Source organism: Cygnus olor, chromosome 14, assembly GCF_009769625.2.
Source record: "Cygnus olor isolate bCygOlo1 chromosome 14, bCygOlo1.pri.v2, whole genome shotgun sequence".
Lineage (NCBI taxonomy): Eukaryota > Metazoa > Chordata > Aves > Anseriformes > Anatidae > Cygnus > Cygnus olor.
The window spans coordinates 2,135,886-2,159,599 of record NC_049182.1 but is presented as its reverse complement, the minus strand read 5'-3'; the positions used below and the strand labels follow the sequence as shown (position 1 = coordinate 2,159,599).

Below are 23,714 nucleotides of genomic sequence, written 5' to 3'. Positions count from 1 at the left end.
GGTCCAGAAATCCTTGGTGACAGCACGGGCACGCTTCGGCAAGGAGGGGATGCAATCCTGTTGGAGAAAGTAATTTCCTCCCTGTGACACCAAGACCGCCACATGCTCCAGTAATGATGCTCAGCTGCCTCCCCACTGGATGGTCCGAACAGGAAACAGCCGAGTCACGAATTAATTAGAGATGCCTAACGAGCTCCCGTGCTCTGACTGCCAGCGGTGAAGGCGGAGGGCAGACACCGCTGATGGAGGACGTTTCCCCTCCGACTGCCCCAGCTGAGCGTGGTTACAAACCCAGGGCCTTCTCCTGTGTATGTGCGGGCTCCCAGGAGCGCTGCCAAAAGCCGCGGCTCCTCGGCGGGGCGGGGGGCAACCTGCCCCAGGAAGCTGCGCGCAGCGGGGTCAGCAGTTTCCCAGCAAGCAAGCCTGGGAAAACACAGGCGAGGATGTGACAGCCCGCTACGACGTCTTTGAAAAGCTGTGTTTAGGTTAAGGATTGTTTCCTCCTCCTCCCCCCCCCCCCCAAAACGGGAATGGGAATTCACGGCTGCGAAGGGATGCAGTCGGCCAGATGCAGGGCAGATCTCTCGAGCTGAGGATGGGGTCTCAGATTTTAATACCGAATCACTTCAAGCCTTAGTTCTTAAAAAACTCTGTTTCCATGGGAAGAGCCTGGTTTATGCTAACCTATAATTTAAGAAATGGTTTGCAGATTTAAACCCTATTTTGAAAAATAAATTTGCCTGCAGGCTGATGGCTTTTGCAGCCTCACCAGCATCAGAACAATGTCATGTGAAACGACAGAGATCAAGACCTTTATTAAACTGTTTGAGCTGCACAAGAAAAACAAGCCTGTGGAATAAAGCGCAGATCATTAATTATTGCAGCACAAGCAGCACAGCTGTAATTATCTTGTTCGCCGAGAATATCTCCCTCCAGTTTTATCAGGCTTCCTGGTAATGCATGCAAACAGGAGCCCTTATTCTTTCTGCTCTTTTGGTAGTGATCAAAATTAGGCAGGATTTCTAGTTACAGCTGCTATTAATAAATCTACTCCTTGAAAATTTGGTGCTTAATTTCTTAGGATTCAGCGCACTCAATAAGCTATTGAAAAACGTAATTGCCCATGGCTGTGATTTTGAAATAATTATAGAAGAATTACCGCGTCTATTCTTTTCGAATGAATCTAAACTCTCCGAAGTGAGAAGTGGCTCTGGCAGGAAAAAAATCAAGCTCACAGCCCTCTTTGCACCCTCTTCCCCAGGTCACCCTTCACAAGCACCTCTGCAGCACGGTGCTGCCCGCGCGGGGGCTGCTCAGCACCAAAGCTCGCGCTGGGGAGTTGAGGAGCGAAACGAGCCCCAGCTGAAGCAAGCTTCTGGTTACGGCGGTTGGAAACCAAACAAGAGCAGCCAAAGGCGGGCAGCTGGGGAAAGTTCCCCTCTCTCAGCGCTTTGGAAAGTGCAGGATGGGGGAAGCCTGGAAACAAAGCCCCCAGCACCGAGCAGGGCCCTGCTGGTGGGGCCAGAGTGGGAGGGCTGTGGTGGTGGCTGCCCCCGATCCCGTGGGCGCTCGGCTGGTAACGGGCCAAGGCGAGCCAGGAGCTGGCCTGCAAAGGGTTTGTGGAGCTCTTCAGGCCACGTGCACCTCACCGGTAACGTCTCCAAGCACAGGAAGAGCTACGTGCTGACATTGTTTCTGGGCATTTTTCTGGTGCGCAGTAGTTACGGGTGCTGGGAGCGCCCCGTGCCCTGCCGAGGCCGGCTGCCCCGGAGCGCAGCTGGAGCCGAAACGTGCGCGGTGATGCCCGCCCCGCCGAGCAGATGTCTTCAGCTCCAGCTGGGAACAAACAGCTGGAACGGACGGAGGTTTAAAGTACAACTCTGCTGCTGTACAAATATTTTTGGTAATGAAAATAAACAAAGAAAGGGGCGTGACATGGTTCCTTGTGCTGCTATGCTTCCAAGGCGGCGATGGGCTGCAAGAGAGCAGAGGACCCGTGCCAGACCCAAGGGGGTGGCACGAGGCCGAAGGCTCCCCGGGAGCTGCTCCTTTCCAGGGGCATTAACGCAGCCCGTGGGATGCACCCGGCCATGCGGGATGGTCAGCAGATGGTGCCATGGCAGAAAATGCTGCCCAGCCGTGGTGCCTTGAGTCCTGCCGGGGCAAGGAGGGCCGCAGCACCTCCCCAACACGCCGTCCCTCACTACTGCTCCCAGCCCACGGCCCAGGGGCATCCGCAGCCCCACAGGAGGCTCCGTGGTGGCACCGCCTGCGTGCCAGGGGCAGGGGCTCGCACCGCCAGCTTCGGCACCGAGCGCCGACCTCAAGGGGCATCAACAGGGTCGGGGCGTTCGCCCAGCACCTTCTGTGCCAGCAGAGGTCTCAGGGCAGAGCCCACGTTGCTGGGGAATCAGATGCTGTTCTAAAAGCCTGCAGAGATCCTACCAGGATTTGAACTCGTGGTTCTTTGTCAAAGCTGAAAAGCAGCGATTCCGGGAAAACAGCATCTCCAGCGAGCTAGCGACACTTCCCAAATCCAAGCACTGATGCAGTTCGAATTGCCTGTAGCAATAGCAAAGATGATTTTGTTGTACACAGGCAAGACAAGAAGAATATGCAGTTGGTGTACGAAGCCTGTAGCTGTTATTGTAGCACATGAAAAAAGTCAGGGGATGGCTGGAACAGAATGTGCACACTGCAGAGCATAAACAGAGGCGTTACTTTCAGCACACAGCCTCGGAAAGACAGGCGCATCCCCAGGGTGTGCGTTTGCATTTAACTCCAGTTACAAGGCCACTGTTTGTAATGGTAAACGCTCAAATTTGAGCACCACATTTGCAGAGAGAACACAAGAGGGGTTCAGGACGAGCACTGTGCTCGTGCAGACCGCAGCTCATGCAGAGCTGCCTCCCACCCTGCGCCCCCGGAGCAGTGCCGCTGTTACACTGCCCTACGCCGCACAGGACAAAGCCACCTGCTGCTCTGCGGAGCCGCGGGGAATCGCACAGGGGGTGAAAGGTGCTGCGGCGCTTGCACACCTGCTTTTGGCTAGGCAGCAGTTAGTTAACTTCTCCTTTGTATCAGGAAAATCAAGGGAATTCCAGAAAAGGAGTAATGCATGAAAAACCAGTGGCTGGCGAGTGCTGTATCCCTGCCTGGCTGGAGATCTAAGAGGGAAATCAGTTCTGGGCATTACCATCAGCATTTTCTGGACGCTGCAGTGATTCTATTGCTGAATTTACTGCTAACATAATCTCTGGCCAAACACCCACGCGGAGACACATGATCCCCACTAACCTCGCGCATCCCACGTCAGGAGGACACCTCATGATCATCTGCTCTAACACAAAATTCTCCGTGCAAAATTCTCTTCTCTTGTAGGGAAGTAATTACAAACACCCTGCTAGGGGGACAATCCGCTTCGCAGGCAAATTTCGGAACGATGTACAGCCCAGAGAGAAGAGCGCTGCTTTATGCACACATCTCTTCCAGCACCAGCGAAGACGGAACAGCCCCTTTGCACCATTTTTGCTGCCCCTTTTTGCACCATTGCCATTCACAACTGAAGGGACAGCGAGCACAAACCTCCATCCAAAATGACCAGTTCCTTGAGAGACCCCGAAGAAAATGGCTGCAGCACCACGAAGCAGACCCAGAAAGGGACGTGTGGTAAGGGGCGCACAGATGTCAAGCCTGAGATGGTTAGAGCTTTTAGTGTCACCAGCACGCTCTTACTGCAAGTATAAAAAAATACACAGAACATTCCAGAAATAAATTGACATACTGTATTTATTGCACAAATTTCCCCTAAAATTGGGAATGGTTATTATAATACAAGTGCACATCTTGGGAAATATATACAAAAACAGAAGAGAGAACAAGTATGTACATTTTACCCAGCATTTTACAAGTACCACCATCTAAATAATTTAGAGAAAGCAAAAAAATTGTCATAAAACATCTATAATATCTCATAGGGAAAACAGAGGCAAGGTGTAAAATCCTTTCTTTGAAATATTTTTTGTTCTTAGCAGCCCAGTGTTTGCCAATTGAAACAAAAAACGCTTGCCAATTTGCGTGCCTAGTACACTTAGTTTTCAGCCAGAAAATTAAGACGTTAATGGAGATTGATAATAGTGGAACAAAAGAAACCAAACGCATTAGTCGTCTATTCACATAAACAACCGTGATATACTTTTTAAAAGCCAACGCTACAGTCCTGTAAAAGATCCCTTTTTGTATTATTTACCAAATCGACACACGTACCACGTTGTTCACGTACCCTAGAAGTTCACTTCCAGAAAACCTCCCCGGCACACGACAGCTTCGTTCGTGTTTTCACCACAACGGCAATAAATAAACACTGCCGGGAGCGCCGCGCGGGGCCGTGGGGAGCCGGCACCCCTGGGCACACGGCGAGGAAGCCGCATCCGTGGCCTCTTCGCCTTGGAGTGACCAAACAAATCATTACGCCGATGTTAATGGCTTGTGTCAGGCAGAAGGCAGCAGAGAAGGATGCCACTGAACACCAACTCTCTTCTCCTTCTCAAGTTAACGCTAATCTCAAGCTGTGCAAGGGCTTCTCGTGCTCCAGAGTCAAATCCGCTTCAAAGCGCTACCCACAATTTGCCTACTGAAGGTTAAATGGAGAGCATGATATGTCCTGTCCCAACGCACTGTAAGCACAACTGCGAGGCGCCACGATGATGGCGTGGAGCTCCCAAACCACGCGCTCAGGTTGAACACGTCCGAGAACACACCGCAGGCGGCAGCAGCAGCAGCAGCGCATCCGCCGGTGGCTCCGGCATCGGGACCACGGCGCCAGCACCCGGCAGCACCGAGCCTGGCGGCTCCGACACGATCAGGTTACGGCTGCAGGCCTATGCACAACGTTCAGAATCGGAACTATCGGCTACGCCATGTGTCAGAGCAAAGAGTTAAAAATTCGGATTCTGAGCTCAATCCTATATTTCCTTAAAAATGTGTTTACACAACCGGGCCCCTGCATTTTGTGCTCATTCCAAAAGCCAGATGTAATACAATTGTGTGGCGAAGAGAGGACGCTTAAAGAATAGGGGAGAAACATTTCCTTAGATCACACAATAAACACAAGTTTCTTCCCTGCAGCAGTCAGCATCAGATTTTATATACAAAAGAGTTTCAGATGACACTGCCTGTATTAAAGTTGGGTTTGCTCGCTAACATCGACTCTGTCCTGCATGGAAATTGGTGCAGGTTTGCCCATGTAGGTGTTTCCTGGAACAGAGTCTTAAGTTACAGATTTGAAATATCACTGAAAAACCACCCTGGGTGCAATCTGGCCCCAGCAAAGGAAGGAAGGAGAGTTTTGTCATTGAGAGCAGTGGGGCAGGGATCTCTCCCATTGTTTTCAAGTTTATAAAATGGTTAAAATAGATTGTATTTAAAATAACTCTGCAAACAACAATAGAAGGCGTGCTATGCTATTGAAAATATGATTACAGAATGACATATTTGTAGAATCATTTATGCAGCTTAGTGACCAAGTGAACACGTATCTCCTACTTCTGTGGATAATCCATGAAGCCCAATACACTGAATGTAATCAATGGAAACAGAACCAAACATCAGCAACATGAATTGGCTGCTAGGACAAATAAGCAAAGAAAAGCCCATAATGAAGTGTCCAGTTAAACTGAGGTAGTAGAGCCTTTGAAAACATAATCCACCTACCACTGGATATTTACATTACTTACACCAGATTGGTTCCATCAGCTATTCTTACAACTATTGTATATACAATGACAAAACGGTGATGGCTGAGTAAAGGAGAAATGCTGAGAATAAAATAAACAACATTTCCTGCTGGTAATTACACGAGCGAGTAGAAAAGGGATTAGAGCCATCTGCATCGAGGGTATACTTTGTTCAAAAATAATTTTGATATTACTACTCTATGGTGTAATCAATGTTCATTTTTTGTAGAATGGTTTTAAAAAATATATCAATTAGTTACCTGAGCAATTAAGGGTAAGAGTCTGTTCATTTTTTCCCCAATGCTTTGGTACAATTACTTCTAGCTCGTTATTTCAATAGCTGGCTGACTGCTGTAAAAATATGATGTTGCAAGAACATTACAGACCATAAAAAAGTTAGAGGTAATAGTCATGTCATCCTGGGGGCCCCATGGGGAAACTTCAGCCAATGTTTTTTTTTTTTTTCCCTAACATTTTGATTATGTTGTCAAAAAAAGCATCACTTAATATAAAGCAACATTTAAACATTATAAACATTTAATACTGGTTACGACATCCAGCCAAGAAAGAGAATCTCCACCTTTAGCTTGCCCGTTGGCCTCTCCCTGCCTCCTCCCTGTCCCCCTGTCCCCCCTACTATTCCCTCTCCTCAGGAGAAAGATCATAAATAAATTTTGGAGCTGAGTGTCATTCATTAATAAGCTTTTTACAAAACAAAACAGTCCCCCTCCAACCCTTGTTCTTCCTCTGGGAAGTATCCAGAACTTGACTACTAGGTGAAAAAGTAGAAGTTGTTTACAAATCATTGTAGCTTGAGAATTACAGATCTGAACACGATCCTAATCGATATAAGCCAGTCTGAAGACAGCTGCTGCCTTCTCTTGTTAAGTTTATAATTGGCAATAGCATCAAATATTTCTCAAAGCAGTTCTTCCTTGCGTTCCCCAGTATAAATTACAGTTAGCCATTGTGGCAGAAACTGATAAAAAAAATGCAGATCTTCAGCTTTTGCTAAGATCTTCACTTTTCCGTGGTTGAACTCTTGGGCTTACTCATTTTCCTTTCTTTTTTTTTTTTTTTTTTTTACAAAAGACCAAGTGGGAGAGGAAAAGTCTCCAAGTGTTTGCACGATGTGCAGTCATATATGGAGATGGCGCAGCTCAGCGAGCAGGCTGTTTCAGCTGCTGCAAAGAGAAAGGATCCAGAACAAGTTGTCTTCCACTTTGTTTCCAGGGGGAAAAGGTAAACGTCTGTGCCCTCTGGCATTTCAGAGTAGTATCTGCGCAACATACGGAGAGTGAGTGCTTGCTACAGCTGCCAGTAAAGGGAGGTCGCTGGATTCAATCCTGAAAGGAAGCAAAAGAGTCACATTTAATCTGACCCAATACACAGCTGGGCTGAACAAGTGCATTAGTAACTCTGTTGCCTGCTCGAGCCCGAGTGCTTGTACTTGGGCTGTGAGTGTGCACAGCTCTGAGTGGCAGGACATTCCCCGAGTAGAATTAAAGCCAATCGTGCTTCTCTCCTAATGCGGTACTGCCAGCTGGGTTATAAACTCCAGCCACCGGGTGGTTTTAGCATCCACTCCAGACGTGCCTGCTCAGACTGACAGGTGACAGGCCTGCACCGGCACCGCTGCGCTGCGCTCCTACCTGCCTCGTTTCTCACAGGGGCAACAAAGAGGTGAGACGGCAGATGGAGGGAGGAGAACCAGCACATCCCCTCCTGCCCTCCAAGTAAGGGCAGCAGCTGGGGAACAAATCATGGGAGCAGAGAGCCAGGCTCAACTCCTGCCGCTACCAGGGAGCCCTGGCACAGCGCTGCAGCTGCTCCCCGTCTCCAGCTCCGTGTGCCTTGCTGCTCACCCTGTTCTCCTGCACAGAGATATTCAGAGCCTTCCTATAAACACCCTGTAAATAGCTCCTCTGCCTGCGCCCCACGCCCACGGAGACATATTATGTGCCTTACATGACACGGAGGGTGTTTTCTGCCATGCAGGGAAAGTCAACCTGGAGGACTCGGGTGCCCCACGTTGCTCAGTGCTCACTGACCAACTAAGGAACGAGTCCGATAAGCTCTGGAGTGCTGAGCCCAGCTTCCTGCCCGGAGGGAAGAGAGAGAGGCTGGGGGGTCCTCGGGATCAAGCAATGGCTAAGGAGAAGCCTGCAGCCATGGGTGATTTATGCCACACCACGGTTCCAGTCCCATTTAGGAATCCATTTTCTGTGCTTAGAACAAACCCAGGCGGAGGATTTGGCACCAGGAAGTTAGTGATCGTACCCCAGCACAACACCCAGCTCTTTGACGTGAACTCTCATCTGGCCCTTGAGATATTCAGACAGCATCTTGCTCTTGAAATAGAGCTCCTGCAGCCGATCTTCCAGGTGCATAACACACTAGAAAGCAAAGAAAGACGTTGTGTCAGGGACAGCACAGCGCCGTGGCCAAACTGCACACAGCCTCCAAGCAGAACACCCCAGACTCCACACATCTACTGCCTTTTCTTTGCCCGTGTCTAGGTGAATAATTAGTAACACATTAGCAGATCTTTCTTTACTGGCAAGACTCCCACTTTTGAGCAGAAGTTTTTTGATTGCTTTCTAAATCAGAATTAATGAGACAGCTGTCTTGAATACAGAGCAGGGTTTAAATAGACAGCTCAGGCAGCTACATCAGGGGATGTGCTGGCTACTGAAATTGTGGCTATGCACAACTAAACTGAGCAGAACCTTACAACATCTTTAACCTCTGAAGTGAAAGGATGCTTTAAGAACATCACCCCCTCGATTTTCATTCATACTTACAAAGTTTGGAGACAAATTATGCTTGTAAAGCTGAAGAGTGGAATGAAGCAGGTTAGAGACGAGACTGGAGACTAACACTTCTTTTCCCAGCTTGTTATCGATCATCCGTCTCTGGCTACTGGCCACTTGCACCGTCCATTTGTCCGTGTCTGCAATAATGCAGACGGCTTCTGCAATCGGCTCATCCAGAACAGGATGCTAGAAACAAAAAAAAGAATAGCAGAACTCTGAGAACAACAAATGACACTGGCTTCTTCACAAAGCATCGCTACCCTGGACTGCAGGGGCAGCATCCCAGACACCGCCTCATCTAAGGCACGGTAACGTGCTAAGAATTGTGCTCCATCCATTAAAAACAGAGCTTTATTGTAAGCAAGGCATGGTCTTGGAAGGATAGTCCTTATCAAACATTTTATTCCAGACTTGTGAGTGTGGCACTGGCTGATAATTTTATCTTTTGGTATTTGATATAGAATTCTGACTGAATATAGGTAAAAATGAGCACTTATTTAAAGCATATTTTAATATATTGTTTGTATTTTAAACCGCTAAAACTGAAAGCACCAGAAACCCAACTTGCTTTTGAACACAGCTGTGTTCAAGAGGCCAGCTTTCTTCCCTCTTGGCACTGGTTCGCTGTCACAGGAGGGCCAGCAGAGGGAGCACCCAGCTAAGCCTGCGCTCAGCTCGCCTCCTTCCAGCACGTTTCGCCTCCTCTTCAGAGGAGGAGCCAGGGAGGTTTTAAGAACGGCACAAGGAGCCCCAGTGCATCTTGTTGGCTCATTAAGCCCCCCCAGGACTCTCGTTTGATATCGGTCTCCCCTCTCCCCACAAAGCCAGCACCCTCAGAAGCTGTGACAAGCCCGAAAGGAGCTGGTGTCCCTGCAGGACTGAGCGCTGCTGGTGGCCTCACCGCAGGAACGCGTCGTGCCCCACGAGCAGCAGCACGGTGGCCAGACGTGCACAGAAGGGGGATGTCCTGGGGGAGCACAGGGAGTTCAGCACAACCACTGCAGCACGACTCCGTGCCTGGGAAGGGACGCACAGCAGCCTCCGTGTTTAATCTTGCTCAGCAGCATTGCATCCTGTGGGCACTCGGCTGTCAGCGGGCTGCAATGTCTGCAAGACTCCAATTTCTCTAAGGCTCAGCACAGAGATCCATCTTCCCAAGGCCACAGGCCTCTCGGGTGGCTTCTTCAGCATGAATTTAAGTTTTTGTGCTCCAGATTTGCAGGGAAATAACAATGTTTTTCAAGTACATTAATTGAGAAACGAGAAAAAAAATGGTGATCTGGGAGTGGAGACAGCTGAAGAGAGCTGTGACAGTAAGCGTTTCCCCTTCCTGCAGATCTGTGGGTTTGAAAATATTTACCTTTCCTACTGCGACAAACACATTTACCAAATATAGCTTAATTACCTGCACAGCATGAGACAAATCTGACACCAAACAGTGTCTCAGCTTTTCATCACTTCCTATTCCTTGCAAAACGAAGTCAGGGACATACGATGAACAGTAGCCACCCAGTAAGGATCTTCCAAAATTGGCAATACTGGGCTGGACAGAGTTCACTTCAACTAATTTTGACCTGTAAGAAAGGCATATCAAGGAGATGTACAATCATATATATCAAATTCAGCTTTCAAAGAGGTTGCATTCACACATTTATCATATCTATTTTAACTTCCATTCAAGCAATTTTTAAAAAGAAACATTTTAAAGTCGGCTTTTGCAGTCAGCCATTGTGGAAGAAAAGGATAGGAGCCAAGATCACAATGCACAATTAATATTTTTTTCCAGACCACTGATCTCTCCATATTCTTTTACAACCAGCAAGCTCAAGAGACACTTTTCCAACCACTGATGCCAAGTTAGCCTGCATTCCTCCCAACATGTGACATAAGAGGCTGCATCTTTTTTGGTCTCTATTTCTGCTGAATAGTACTTACCCGGGAAAAGGAATCTCATATTCTTCTGCCCAATCTTCTTGCTCTCCTCCGTAATAGTTACTGCTTGGTCTGGTTAGATCATGACCAGCATCCTCGCTCTCACTGTCACCCAGGGCACTATCTGAACTCTCATTTCTTGGAATGTCCCAATCAATTCCCGGGGCGACCTTTTTCTCTGTGTTTTCTCTGTCCCCATGGGGGACACGAATAGAGATTTTCTCTCTTTGGTCCTGCTCAGCAAAGCAGATTTTGTATGTCTCCTGTTGAACGGAGTCCATAAATTTACAAAATTCGCTAGGTGGTTTGCTAGTCTTTGTACACAGGTTTTTAGAAAACTCTAAACTACTGCTGTGAGCAAGAAGGTCCGTAGCTGCTTGCCCTGGAATATCATCAATAGTCCGGGTTTCAATTGAACTGTCATCAGTAAAATATTCATCAAACAGACTCATGCTCTCAGCGTTGTATGGGTTTGGATTCCAGCTCTGATGCTCGCTAGCAACTTGAGGAAAGGGTTCAGTTGTCCCACAGTCTCTATTTTGGTCCTCACCAGTTTGTTTAGCTTCACAGTTCTGATCAGCAGACACTCCTTCCTCCGCTGCTGGCGGGCTGTGATGCCTCGCAATTTGTTCCACTACTGCCTGACTTCTGAGCTCGATGTCTGAATCAGGTGACATGGAGTCTCCGATGAGGAAAGTCACCTTTGTCTGAGCTTCAGCAGCACTGCAAGGAAACGTATCGCAGAAGAGCTTATCTGGAGGCTTCTTTTCCACAGCTATACCGGGTGACCTTGTTGCGCTGACTGCCTGGTTGCCCGATTCCAGCGGGTCTTCATCCCTCCACACATTTGCTGTTGGCTCTAAACCAGATTCTGTCGATACACGTTTTTCTGGTGAAGCCGCCCCTGCGCACACCACGCTCTCCAGGTTAGTGTCCAGGCAGGTTCTTGATGGCTTAACATCAACAGCATCTTCCTGGCAATCATCAGGAACAATAGTTCTGCTCTCGTCTGAAGACGTTTCCAGCTCTACCTTAGGAGTGTTTTGCGTGTCTTCTCTCTCTTGCTGTGAAACACCTTCTATGTTTTGTGCAAGGGAAATCGGACATTTGCAATATTTACAGCTACAGTTGGGAGTTCTAATTTCTTCAGACTCCCTCGGTAGCAAGTTGCCCCTGTTCTTGTGCATGGTGACAAGCACATACTCAGATTCTTCTACTTCCCCTTTCTCCAGCGTGGTAGTTATAACAGTTCCAGGCATGACTATGGCTTCATCTTCCCCATTTTCTAGAAGATGTGTCTCTTGAAGTTCTGAGCATCTGATGAAGTAAGTGAGGAAATAAAGCAATCTCTGTACCAGGTCATGCCTTTTGCCAACCACAACTGTTTTTGCTAATCTCACAGGTGATCCAATAGCCCCATACAAGTCACCTAGAACAGGAAATAAAACAGACAAATGTTTTGCATCTTTAAAACAAATGATTCCTCTAATGGACAACTGTCGTCCATCTTTCAAAGGCCAAGCCCACAGCAGAAAAATACTGAATCAGAAGAGGACAGCTACGCCAGTATTTTGGTTTTAATATGGAGAATTCTAATGAAGCTGCTGGTATCGTATGTAAGATGACACGCTGGTAGGGAGACATCTGATCTCATCTATTGGGGAGTATTTGCACCACCTAACTTCAGTGCCTGGCTCTGGAGGCTGGTCTCCCAGGTTCCTTATATAGCTAGGGAAGAGAGGAGGCATCTGCTCTGAATTACCCTGGATAGTCTGGAAACTGGGCTGAACTTTTCCCTACCGAAAGAAGGCTGTCAGTAGACACAAACCTATGCCCAGAACGAAGGCAAAAAGTGTCAGTGGCAGCTGCATAGCTGAAGCCTTCTTCCTTTCCTTCCCCTTGAGCCCTCCGATGGGTCATACGGGTTTTTTGACAGCTTGGAAGACTGGGCTCCAGGTTCACCTCTGCCTGTTGTACTGACAGTATGGCCACTTCTCCTCAAAAGATGAATTTCTTCGATTTATTCTTTCTAGAATCAGGCTTATTAATAGCAGCATCCCAAAATACCAAAACGTGGTTTCTTTATACAGAGAGGACAAGGGAAGGACCAGAATCCTCCATCATCAGCAGGGCAGGTGACCTTAAGAGACCTGTCATAGATGACTAAAGAGGGCTTTATTTTTTGGGTGCCATTTTACAATTGATATTGCAAAAAAATACACCATGTATAAAAAAATACAGTGAATACCTCTGAGCCTGAAATACATACTTTTGTTTTGAGTAGGAAACAAAATTTTTAACCTGTGGGGGGAAAAGAAACAAGCATCCATAAAAATCACCCCGCTCGTACCCATTTACACAGCGCTTTTACATGGTTTAGAGATGTTTGCCACGTACCGAGCTGTGCCCACAGCGGGTTGTATGGGTGAGTTTTGGCCAGCATGTCCACGCTCTGGGAAGAATGCTTTTCCAGGAAGATTCGTATAGGTGGCTGGCCGTTCGGCATGACCGTAGGGACCCAGGCCAGGTGGTTAGTCAGGACTGCAGTCAGTAAGGCTGGTAAAAACCTGAAAGTAAGATGTTGAACAGCATGTTTTCCAGGTTAAACATGTTAAACTGACAGCACCTCCATGGTCTGCATGGGTCATGGATGGCAGAAACAGCCTAACAAAGGCAGAGGACTTACTTTTGGTCCTCTCCCACACCTGCAGAGCTCTTTTTTAGAACAGACATCTAAAGTACAATGAAATATTTTAAACTTGTGGCAACCCAGTTCCTCTCTTTGGCAATAATTATGAGACTTCCTATTTTGAAAGCTCTGTGTTGTAAAACACCTCAAAACCGACTTCTGTTGTTCACTGTAGGAAGACGGTGGCACTCTGTGGCCGCTGTGACACGACCGCTCCAAGGTGCAGATCCCACATCCTTAAGGTCTGGGACTATTAAATGAGGAGGAAGGCTATGATATTTGCTGTCGTATCTGTAAAGTAGCTAGGTACTGTATTGTTCTATAAAACTGTGATGCAATTTAAGCACGTATGGCTGCTCCTTTTCAGAACTACCACCCCCCAGGTTCCCTAATACCATCAGTAAAAGAAAGAGCTCAGCCTGAAAGGCTCTGTCCTTACACAGGCAAATCAGTTTTCACCAGCTAGGCAAAAAAGCTTTCTGAAAAGTGTTGATTATGTGATTTACTGTAGCAACAGAGCACAGTTTCTGCTGCCAAGGAGGACAGGACAGCCTTTCCCTCCCAGTCCCCCTTCCCTGCAGGACGAGCGTGTGGCAGCTCAGCCCAAGATCCTCCCGCGCACCGACAGATGGTGCTGGCGGCCGCTGCAGCAGCTCCAGTGCCCAGGGAGGAAAACAGACACTAAGCCTCAAAATAATGCTGTTTGAATATTTGACAACTATCACAATCCCTACGGCTTAAATTTAGCCCTGTTTCCTGAGCAGAGACAGCCACAAGAGGAAAGCAGACTTAAAACCAGATTGCAAAGGGTACAGGGCTTGATTTTCCTCTGGCTTCCATCAGTGTAAATCTTGCTATATTGAAAATAAACCAAACAAACCCAAACAAATGACTATTTAAATGTAAATAAGAAGCACAGGGCTCAGAGTGACAGGGACTGAAAGAGGCTAATCCCGGGGAAAAGCTTCCAGTGCAGCGGGAACTTGTTTTAGGAAGGCACATTTGAGCCCCTCACGAATCCCTACGGTTTCTCCCTCGCACTGAGGCAGGAGAAAGTGCACACACTGCCCACTAACTGTGACCTCCCTGTCTGGGGGAGGGAAAAGATGACAGAATTACCCCGGGTGGCAAAACTGAAGGCTCTGTGAGGAGCAGCGGGTGCCACCTCCCCTGCAGCTGCGCCTTCCCCACCGCACCACAGCACGTTCCCCTGAGCTAACAGCTGGGCTCTCTGTTCATCCCCACTGAGCTCCACATGTTTGTGCTCGTTTTAGGATTTTCAGTACAGACAAACACTTAAAAAACTTCCCCTATTCATGCCCTGGGGAAAGGGGATGAACTGTTGACAAAAGAGTAAATTTATCAGATCCTGCTGAGTTTATCAAGAGCGTTCTCCTTCTCAGTTTTTAACAACTGCTCAGGGCTTTGTCCAGAGGGCAGAAAGGTGAATGCTAACGAAGCAAACTATTTCTTTAGGGACATTTTACAGAAGTCGGGTTTAATAGCAATTTGCGGTCAGACAGCATTACACACGTGGCTCTCTCTTACTGAATGTCTAACCTTGCTCATCATATGATAACCGATTTTGAAAGGTAGATGAATGCATTTCAAAAGGTATGTTCATCCCCTTCCAGACATACACACCCATCACGCGCTTCCTATGGACGCGTTTCAAATGTTTAGCCTTTACCAGGATTTAGAGGATTATGGAAGGAGGCATTTAATGGAGGTACTTGCTTACTATATTTCTGTTTAAAAACTAATGCATTTATGGATGGCCTTTTGATTCTTTCTCACTTACTACCAAGATTTAAAAATTGATCTAAAAATCGTTTGAAAAAAAAAAGGCATAAACACATATACATGTGAAAACTAAAATCCACCATACTGGTTTTTAGCAGCGTTTTCCATCAAGAAAGTGAATTCCTTCATGAAGCGATGGCACAGCTGGTTCTTCTCCGGTGTCCCCGACATCATAGTAAGCCAGACGGGCTCCCCGATCCGCGGCATAGTGTAGAGGTTGCAAATGGTCGTTCTAGGAAAAAATAAATAAATCTGGAATTAAACCAGACAGTGACAGGCAGAGATCCCTACTCAGATAATTCATACTCAACAAATCCACGCTCCTTCCCCTTGGGAGAGCGACACCTCCCAGGTACGTGGTGCATCTGACCGGGCCCACCTCGAGCACAGCGGTGGGCATTGACAAAAGTCAGCGGCTGCCCTGCTCTGAATGGACGGAGATGAATGATTGCTTGTTGTGGTTGCTTCCCTGCTTTCACTACATCTCATTCAAAACACAGAACTCCTCCATAGCTGATTGGTGACTAGTGCGAATTTATGTGCATCTGCTTTATAAAAATGCCTTATAAATGCCTTTATAAAAACTTCCCCCCTGCTTTAACAACCGGTGCCTCTCCTCGCCAAACCTACCAACACGTGGCTTTGCAGGGAAGGGGCCCAGGTCTCTGCGTTAACTTCAAATGCATCAGAATCAGTTACCCCACAGCTTCAGGGATTATGCACCTACCCACATCCTTTTTGACTTCAGAGAAAACAGTAAATATATGATTAAAACTCTGGTTTTGCAGCGAAATACCAGGTTAAACCCCCTCAGATTACTGCTAAACTCCTGATCTAAACCAAATTATGATTTTGCTGTAAGCACAACGCCTGCATTACGACACTACGCGGAGCTATGTTTTCATCACACTAAAAATATAAGCCTCAAAAAAAAAAAAAAAAGAAAATCCAACAAAGGAAATGGCTGATCGATTCAGGTTTCTGCCCACCTCATGTACTGCTTTTTCTAGAGGAGAGACTTTCGTTTTACAGGACATGGGTTTATGTCTAGGAACACCCCTGATTTATACAGCTCCTCTCTGGACATGCTGGCCTAAAATTCACAGACACTTCCAGAACTGAAGCAATGGCTGTGCACGGCAGGCAGGCAAACACTCTCGAGCAGCAGCTGCCAAACCTCCGGTGGCTGAGCGTTTAAAGTGAAAGCCTGCAGGAAGCAGAGCCCCGCGCACCGAGGCTGCGGCAGGACGGGACAGGGCGAGGAGGGCAGGCGGCCCCTGGCTGCTCGGGGAGAGAGAGGCTGGGCCCTTCTCTGCCTTCTTTTTTTTAGCATTTTCAGTTAAAAACATCATCCACACTACGTGCTGACAACAGTCAAAATCAGCCCAGTCTTCCTTACACGCCGGATTTTCTGACAGCTTCCCACCGGAGCAGGAGGAGAGGCAGGGAACCCCCTGGGCTGGCTGGGGAGGGGGAAGCCGAGGCCAGGGTCGCATCCAGCAGCCCCCCAGCACCCGGCTCAGCACCGGGCACGGGCTGGGAACGCAGCGCCTTGGTAGCAGAGAGCTAGGGCTGGAGATGGGATTACCGAGAGAAAGCTTTCTGTTCACAGCCCATTAACTGGAGCGGAGGGTAAGGGGGCCCTAATAAAGGGAGAAACCCCAAGACTGGGAATTTCGGAGCTGGACGAGTTTCAAAGCCCCAGACAAGTATCAAAATGTACACCGCAGACACAGCTGACCAGAGAAGCTGAAGATAAATGAAACAACTCAACCTAAAATAAAGCTCGTTTCTGCTTCCTATGCAAACTAACCGCGCCGAGCCTCTTGCAGCAGGCAGCTCCGCTGTTTGGAAAAAAAGAAACTACTTCTAAACTAAACCCAACATATTAAAATATTTGTTTTCGTTGAAAAGATAGACCGGGTCTTGTGATTCGTTATTTACTATTCTGGTAACCCTGGCTGCATCTGCAGCTGATAGTGTTTCCTCAGCGCGAGATCAGATTGCACTGGCGGGCGGCCAGCAGGCATGTGACTGCAGCGCAGGGAACCCTCGCTGCCGAGCAGCCTCGGCACACACCAAGGGCAAGGATTAATGCCTTCCAGCTCCGCGAGCACGCAGGGAAACGCTCTCCTTCGGCTGTTAAAAAAAAAACAAAAACAAACAAACAAACAAAAAAAAACCAGAAAAATACCAAAAAACAAACCAATAAAATAAAAAAACACACTGCAGGGAAGCTAACCACATTAAAACCCGCTAGCAATTAAAACTGAAGTCGACCCCTCCTGACCATCTGCAGCAGCAGCCCCCTCCCCCAGCCGTGCTCCAGCACCCCCGTCCCCGTGCACACAGGAGACCCTGCTCTGGTGGGGGCTGCAGTGCATTACAAATGGTTGAAATTTGGAAATGCTTCAGGGAGGCTGAACCCAGCACAGGCAGGAGCGAGGGCTGGTGGCGCGCAGGGGCTGGGGGGGCTCCTCAGGAACCACCGCTACACCCAGCACACCTCGCAGCTCAGCACCAACCAGCCGAATGAAAACAAGACCTAAACAACCTCCTCCCGGCAGCCCCCTGGGGTTTCACATGCCCTGCGGGTGCAGATGGCTGGGAGGCGAGCGGCACGGCACAGCCCAGCCCAGCCCAGCCCTGCTGCCAGGCGCGGGTCAGCTGCTGCCGCTCGGCTTCCTGCTGCGCCGGTGGTGCGGGACGGCTCTGCCGGTGCTGTAGGACCCACGAGGCAGGAGCTGGTGGATGCGGTGGCCGGTGGCTCTCTGCAGCTCCCCGTCCCCACCAGCACAGCGCTGCTGCCCCCGGCACGGTGCTGAGAGCTGCTCTGCTACCTACCGGTTGCGACGTCGTGACAAAGCCAAGCATCGCTTTGGGTATTGCTTCCAAAGTGAAAACACGACATAGAGAGGCTGTGAATTTGCTCGCTACCCTCCTGCCCTCAATTTTCCCCCCCCTTTTCTTTTCCCCTCTTAAAAATGAAGCCAACATGGAGCACAGGAACGGGGCTACCCCTAAGGGCTCTGCTGCCAGCGCTGCCCAGCAAAACCCACCACTGTTCACAGCACCATAAGCTGCTTAAAAATTACTGGCATAAAATAAGATCAAACGTGGCTGCCAGAAAGTGGAGAAAGGTGTTTCCCTAGGCCTGCATCCAGGGCTTCCTTGCCAGTCTGCGTCTCTGCCACGCAGGTATGAGCCAGCTGCACGCGCAGTGTTATCGGAGTGTGGCACTGGGCTCGGGGACTGGGGGAGTCGCAATGTTTATTTCATAAGTCATGTGTCTGCACATCTGACATCCAGAGAGTTTTAAGCCTTTAAGTCAAGTGTTAATAGCTAAATCCATCGTTGCTTTACAAAGTGAAAAGTGTCGCAAAATGACTCGTGGCGCAAGGGTGGGCCTGGGGCTGGGCACCGCGCTGATGGCAAACGTGGCGATAGCATCGATTTGTGGAAGCAGCCAAGGCCTTTCAGGGAAAGCAGCTGTGTTTTCCTTTTTCCTTTGAAATTCCATTTTCAAAAAAAAAAAAAGTTCTCCTTCCAAAGGGAAAAAAAAAAAAAAAAGAACACCTGCAAGGAGTTAAAGCAGCACAGGATTATGTTTTAGAAACACCAACCCACTGCAGTCAGCACCCTTCTTCCCTCCAGCGGAATTTGCTTAAGAGGGTAGAAATCAACACAAGTCTCAGGTTCACCAAAGGACTCGGGCTCCTGACTTCCCCGTGACTTCAGTGGGAACGCAGACGCCTAAAGAGATAATAGTGGCCTAAATGGGTTTGCTGAACCCGTGCCAAAACAACTTCGCATCCAGCCTCTGGTATTTAAATATGCCTTTTTTTCTTACTATAGGCATATTGCTTTGCTTTGAAAGGCTCCTGCACGGTACAGGAAGGCTTCCTATCGGTACGAGAAGGCTTTCCTCTCGGTGAGCAGGCTGTGGTGCAGGGCTCGGGGCCGTGCCAGCCTGAGGGACCAGCCGGGGGCACCGGCTGCCTGCCCGCCTCCCAGCGCGCTCCGTCAAAAAACAGAATCGCCCAAGTCTGCCGCCCCGGGAAATCCATTTACACAAAATTAAACCGGGTTTAATTTACCTCGCTACGCTATTAAGGAGTAATATTTGTATAGCCATGGAAACCTCTGCACCAAGTGGCAGTTACACACGTGCTCCCAGCGCGGGTTACGCAACGGCCGGGTCATGCGCGGGACCGCATCCTACAACGCTCGGCGAGACGAGACAGCCGACCCTGGGCCCTGGAGGGGATGGATGGCACAGGACACGGGACGTTACCTCCCTGCCCTGCAGGGCACAGCCCCGTGAACCTCCCTTCGAGGAGGAAAAAGCCAGCACGGTGTTTTCAGACTCATTTTTCCTGCTTTTGACTCTGGACACAATGCCCTCTCCACCACCCTGAGAGCGCTTAGCTGGGAAGGAAAAGAAGGGACAAAGTCCACCGAATGTATCTGGGGGGGCGGGATGATCTGGGGGAAGTTTTGGGAAAACAGCTGGGCAGATGGTGTTATCAGGGGATGGGAATGCAAAGAAATTGCTCGGGGTGAGAAGGGGGAGGAGAGGAAGAAGAGAACCGGGAGGGGGAGCAGAGAAGCCCGTGGCTGCTCAGAGTTGCTTAACCCGTCCCAGGCCCCCTGGGCAGAGTCTGCGGCTCTCAAAAAGTTTCGAGCTCCCTCTGCTCCGGTTCTTGGCACAGCTCATCCCATCCCGTTCTTGCTGTGGGCCCACGTGCTCTCTGCCTTGCCTCCTGTCCCTGCCGAACACATCCTGTGCCCTCCCTCGACACTTCCCTGGCGGGAGGTTCTAAAAATAAGAAAAAAAAATACTGTGCCTTCCTCCTGCAACACCACCTATTTCATGGCATCCAGGTAGCATGCAGCACTACAGAAAAATCAGTGAGAATGTTAAGTAAAATGCATCCTGATGACAATTTTCTTTGTAAAGCATCAGAGCCCTGTCTTGTGTAACGTCTTTAAGAAGTAGCTCAATGCTGGTTGTAAAAGGAGGCACGCTGCCACTCCCATCTGAGAGGAGATGAATCACTTGAAACAGACGGATTTCATTTTATTTCCCTCCCCATTACTTAAACTATGGAAAGAACACAGAGATAAATGCCAGGGATGTGCTTATCTGCATTACTTTGTATATTAACTGCTGAACAGAGACTCTCTGCAGGTACTGATAGCAAGCAGTAGTGCATTTTTCTGTGTGAAGATGATAGTCCTCCTTCTTAGTAGCTGGTTATCTGAAACTCACTTAGAGCAAAACTTAGAGCGGGGTAAACGTCTTGTTTTGTTCATACATCAAGAAAATATCAACTAGAGGAGGATTTCCCTAACGTGGGCTTGCAGTTATAGCCCTCTCGCTGGGTCTCAGTTTAAGAGGTTGCTGGGAGCTTCATTACCACCTAATGCACACAAAACCTTGGTCACTTGTGCCCTGCTCATGCTCAACCCTTACGGACACAAGCACTTGACAAAATCTAAAACCACAAACAGAATAGAATGGCTTGCTATCACCAATACATTTATGGCACTTAACTTTAACAGAAGACATTGGACATCGTACTTTTCTAGAAGGTGTCAAGAACATTTTCCCTTTCAGATAAGAACTCTAAGGGCTAAAAAATCCTGCACTAAGGAGGAGGTCCTTCTAAACCACTTCAGTGCTTTTGAAGAAACAGATGCAAAAGATACAAGACAAACTGCTCACCTGAATTCATTAAGGGCATCAACAATTCTGTTATATGCCAAACTCCGCTGACTGGCATCAGCTGATCTACGACTCATTTTCATAGCCTTGAAAACAATCATTAAACAGATAAGTAACACCAGACATAGTTATAGAAGCACAGAAAATGGAAAACAAAGTCATGTGTTTGACTTTATCTTCCATGGAACCAGTCATGCAAATAATTTTTTCTTAAGTGATAAAATGATGGTACAAGTGCCAACTTTCATATCTGAGGGAAGATAGGTGAGGCACATGCATTTGCAGCCTCTAATTCTTCAGTGCTTTTAATCATTCGAGGCATAAAAGAGGTCAAAGTTTTTATTGCAGTGGCGAAGTAACCACTAAGTATTTCCTAGAAGAAAGATTTGAAGCAAATCTAACCACACGGTTGAAAGTTTCCTACACATCAGAATCAGGGGCTTAAAACAAAAAGGAAAAAAAAAGCATAGGGAAAGTGAGAAGCTGATATTTATTTACTCTGGAATATCCTAGAGATAGGCTCTTATCCTGTAATCCACAATGCTCAGATACAGCTGAAGCAGGGAGGTAAAGGTGGCCTCAAAAGCACCTTTCCCCCATGGCTGATCCTGGGCTTGCTGGGAGCCAACACAGCCTAATGACTGTTGTAGCTTTCAGCAATCCCTGTAGCACAACGCAACATGTCCTGTCCTCACCCTGTGCTTTGCTTTTGCTAGCAATAAGAAACATCAAAGATGTTGTGGAGCAAAGTTCCTTTCTGGTGCAGTTCCAATAGCAGGCAGCAAATTGATCCCTCTTTTGTAAACCAGTAACAAGAGTCAGAAATTAAATCTGAAAGGGCTGAGGGGGAACGTATAGCAACACAAGTGCAAGAATCAAGAGAGACTGCATTTACCTGTTCTATTGCACTCTTCAGTTTGTTCATGTGACTCTCAAAAAGTGGAAAATGTGAGAAGAAGAATTCATTAAATTTGTTGTTCTCATCTTCATCTCTTGAGAGTGAAAAAATAACTCCAATTGCTATCTTTTTCTTCCTAACAATTCCTGGGCTAGGACCAGAGCTGTCATCTGACAAGTTAAAGCTTTCATCCATGGACCTTGAAGCATGGAAAAAATAGAAAGTTAATGTAATCCACCGTTTAAAGTTGTACCTTGGTTTCCTGTGCAATTAAATTCTAGAACATTTAACTTCAACAAACACCATTTGTTTGCACGTGTTGTCAAAGCAATAACACCCTTCAATAACACCCATTTTGCAATTCTTTAAAAGCAATCATTAATTAATCCTGCAATCACAAAATTTGGAACCAGGTTCAAAGCATTTGTGGGATTAGAATATGGCATCCTAGTTCTCTCTTACCTCTGCCAAGAATTTGAGTAGGATTTTAGGGCTTCTCATCCTCAAAAGTACAGCCTACAGGTTTATGTTTTGCTAAAGGTTTTCCCATTAGTGCAAAACAATGACTGGCATGAAGAAAATGGATACTGAAAAGGTCAGGTACTGAACTGCAGCCTGACTTACACCTTTGTAAATGCCCCACAGAAAGCAACAGCAAGAACAGGTGTATATATGCAAGAGCAGAATCAAGCTGACAATGGTAGAAAATTATGGGAAGCAACCAGCAGTATCACGCCCAGCTCACCATCGAGGGAAGACCCCATTCTCCAAGCTGGTAGTCTGACTGCGACGCCACCGCCGCTGGTAGCTGCTAGCACAGCTTTTGTTAAATGAAGAGCCCGGAGATGGAAACGGAGTGATGAGCAGACTGCTAAGAGACGCTGCAAGAATAAGAGCAGTAAATAAAAATCTCTCCAGGAGAAAGAATATTTGGAAAATAATACCAGCAACTTAACTATGACCCTGAATATAAACTGGTGTTGCTCATCAAGAGCCTTCTCTTTTGCTTATCAATGCTTCTTATCTAAAAATAACCAGTTTATAACAACATTAACAAGCTATACAAGCACTACAAGGGTGGGACAGTCCTGCAGTTTTATATGATAAGCAACATACAGGCTGCGCCTTGCTCATCAACCCCAAGCATCGGGAAATAAATTCTTTGTAAACAAGAGTAACATTAATCACATCTTTTAAAGGCCTTTCCACCCTCAGTGCCCAATATCCTGAATGAGGGCAGGGAGAGGTACTGTGAAGGCAAACGCATGTTTTAGCATTACTATCCTCCTCAATTTGGTAAAGACATAACAAGTGTTGTATAGAAATACTGCAACTCATTTCAACATTTAATTTGGCTTGTTTATTTGCAGTATGCTTTAATAAACTGCACTGCTGTTCAGATTAGCCCTGTGACGTTCCTAATGGAATACCCTGGATGCCTAAGGTATTTGTCCATACATATTCTGTACACATTAATGCTTACATATAACAAAAAACAACGGTCACATTTCAGGAAAGCTATTTGATGATGTCTAGATGTCTCAGTAACAAGACAGATGACTACCTAGTCAATAGTACTTAATATTTTCAGAGTCTACAGGGTTAATACACAGAACTGACATTACCAGATCTCGCTATACCACTGTCTCTGTCCTCATTCTGCTCCCTCCCAGGCATATCCATAGGGTTGCTGTGAACTGTAAAAGAAGGAACACCAATTAGCAGGGGAATATACAGTTCCTTTCTTGTTTGCAGATCTCCGTGTAATTATTGAAACAAAAACATGCTCATTAATTCAGATCAACAGCACTGCACAAGGCCATCACCAAGAAAGGCTGCTTAGCTGAACAAGCCAAAGCACTTATTTGAAAAGCTCATATGTAATTTTCTGCAGTCCATACACCTACTTCAGTACAAACTGAACCAGGCTCACTTTCACTATTTCTTTACATGGGTATTTTTCGATAAAATTTTAGTCTACCAAAAAGATGTTAGCCACATAGGTAGCATTCAGTGTATATACCAAAAAAAAAAACCACAAACCAGTATCAACAAGATTTCATTCATATACCGGCCTTCTCAGCTACTATGTATATAATTTTAAAAGGATTTT

At 47.3% G+C, this 23,714-nt stretch overlaps 1 protein-coding gene across 4 annotated transcripts in view; it reads right to left on the bottom strand.

Annotated features, from left to right (window-relative positions):
- Nucleotides 1-6,154: 6,154 nt before the first annotated feature.
- The window catches only part of FNIP1 (folliculin interacting protein 1), a 64,138-nt gene continuing 46,578 nt past the window's right edge, over nucleotides 6,155-23,714 (bottom strand). For all 4 annotated transcript variants that reach the window (XM_040573972.1, XM_040573973.1, XM_040573975.1 and 1 more), the window contains 11 exons: nucleotides 23,227-23,298; nucleotides 22,347-22,482; nucleotides 21,599-21,800; nucleotides 20,704-20,789; nucleotides 15,061-15,207; nucleotides 12,881-13,050; nucleotides 10,487-11,912; nucleotides 9,957-10,125; nucleotides 8,540-8,737; nucleotides 8,016-8,131; nucleotides 6,155-7,081 (listed from right to left, as the gene is read on the bottom strand). In XM_040573972.1, coding sequence (XP_040429906.1) covers nucleotides 7,003-7,081; nucleotides 8,016-8,131; nucleotides 8,540-8,737; nucleotides 9,957-10,125; nucleotides 10,487-11,912; nucleotides 12,881-13,050; nucleotides 15,061-15,207; nucleotides 20,704-20,789; nucleotides 21,599-21,800; nucleotides 22,347-22,482; nucleotides 23,227-23,298 — 2,801 coding nt within the window. In that variant the 3' untranslated portion in view covers nucleotides 6,155-7,002. The remainder of the gene's footprint in view (nucleotides 7,082-8,015; nucleotides 8,132-8,539; nucleotides 8,738-9,956; nucleotides 10,126-10,486; nucleotides 11,913-12,880; nucleotides 13,051-15,060; nucleotides 15,208-20,703; nucleotides 20,790-21,598; nucleotides 21,801-22,346; nucleotides 22,483-23,226; nucleotides 23,299-23,714) is intronic.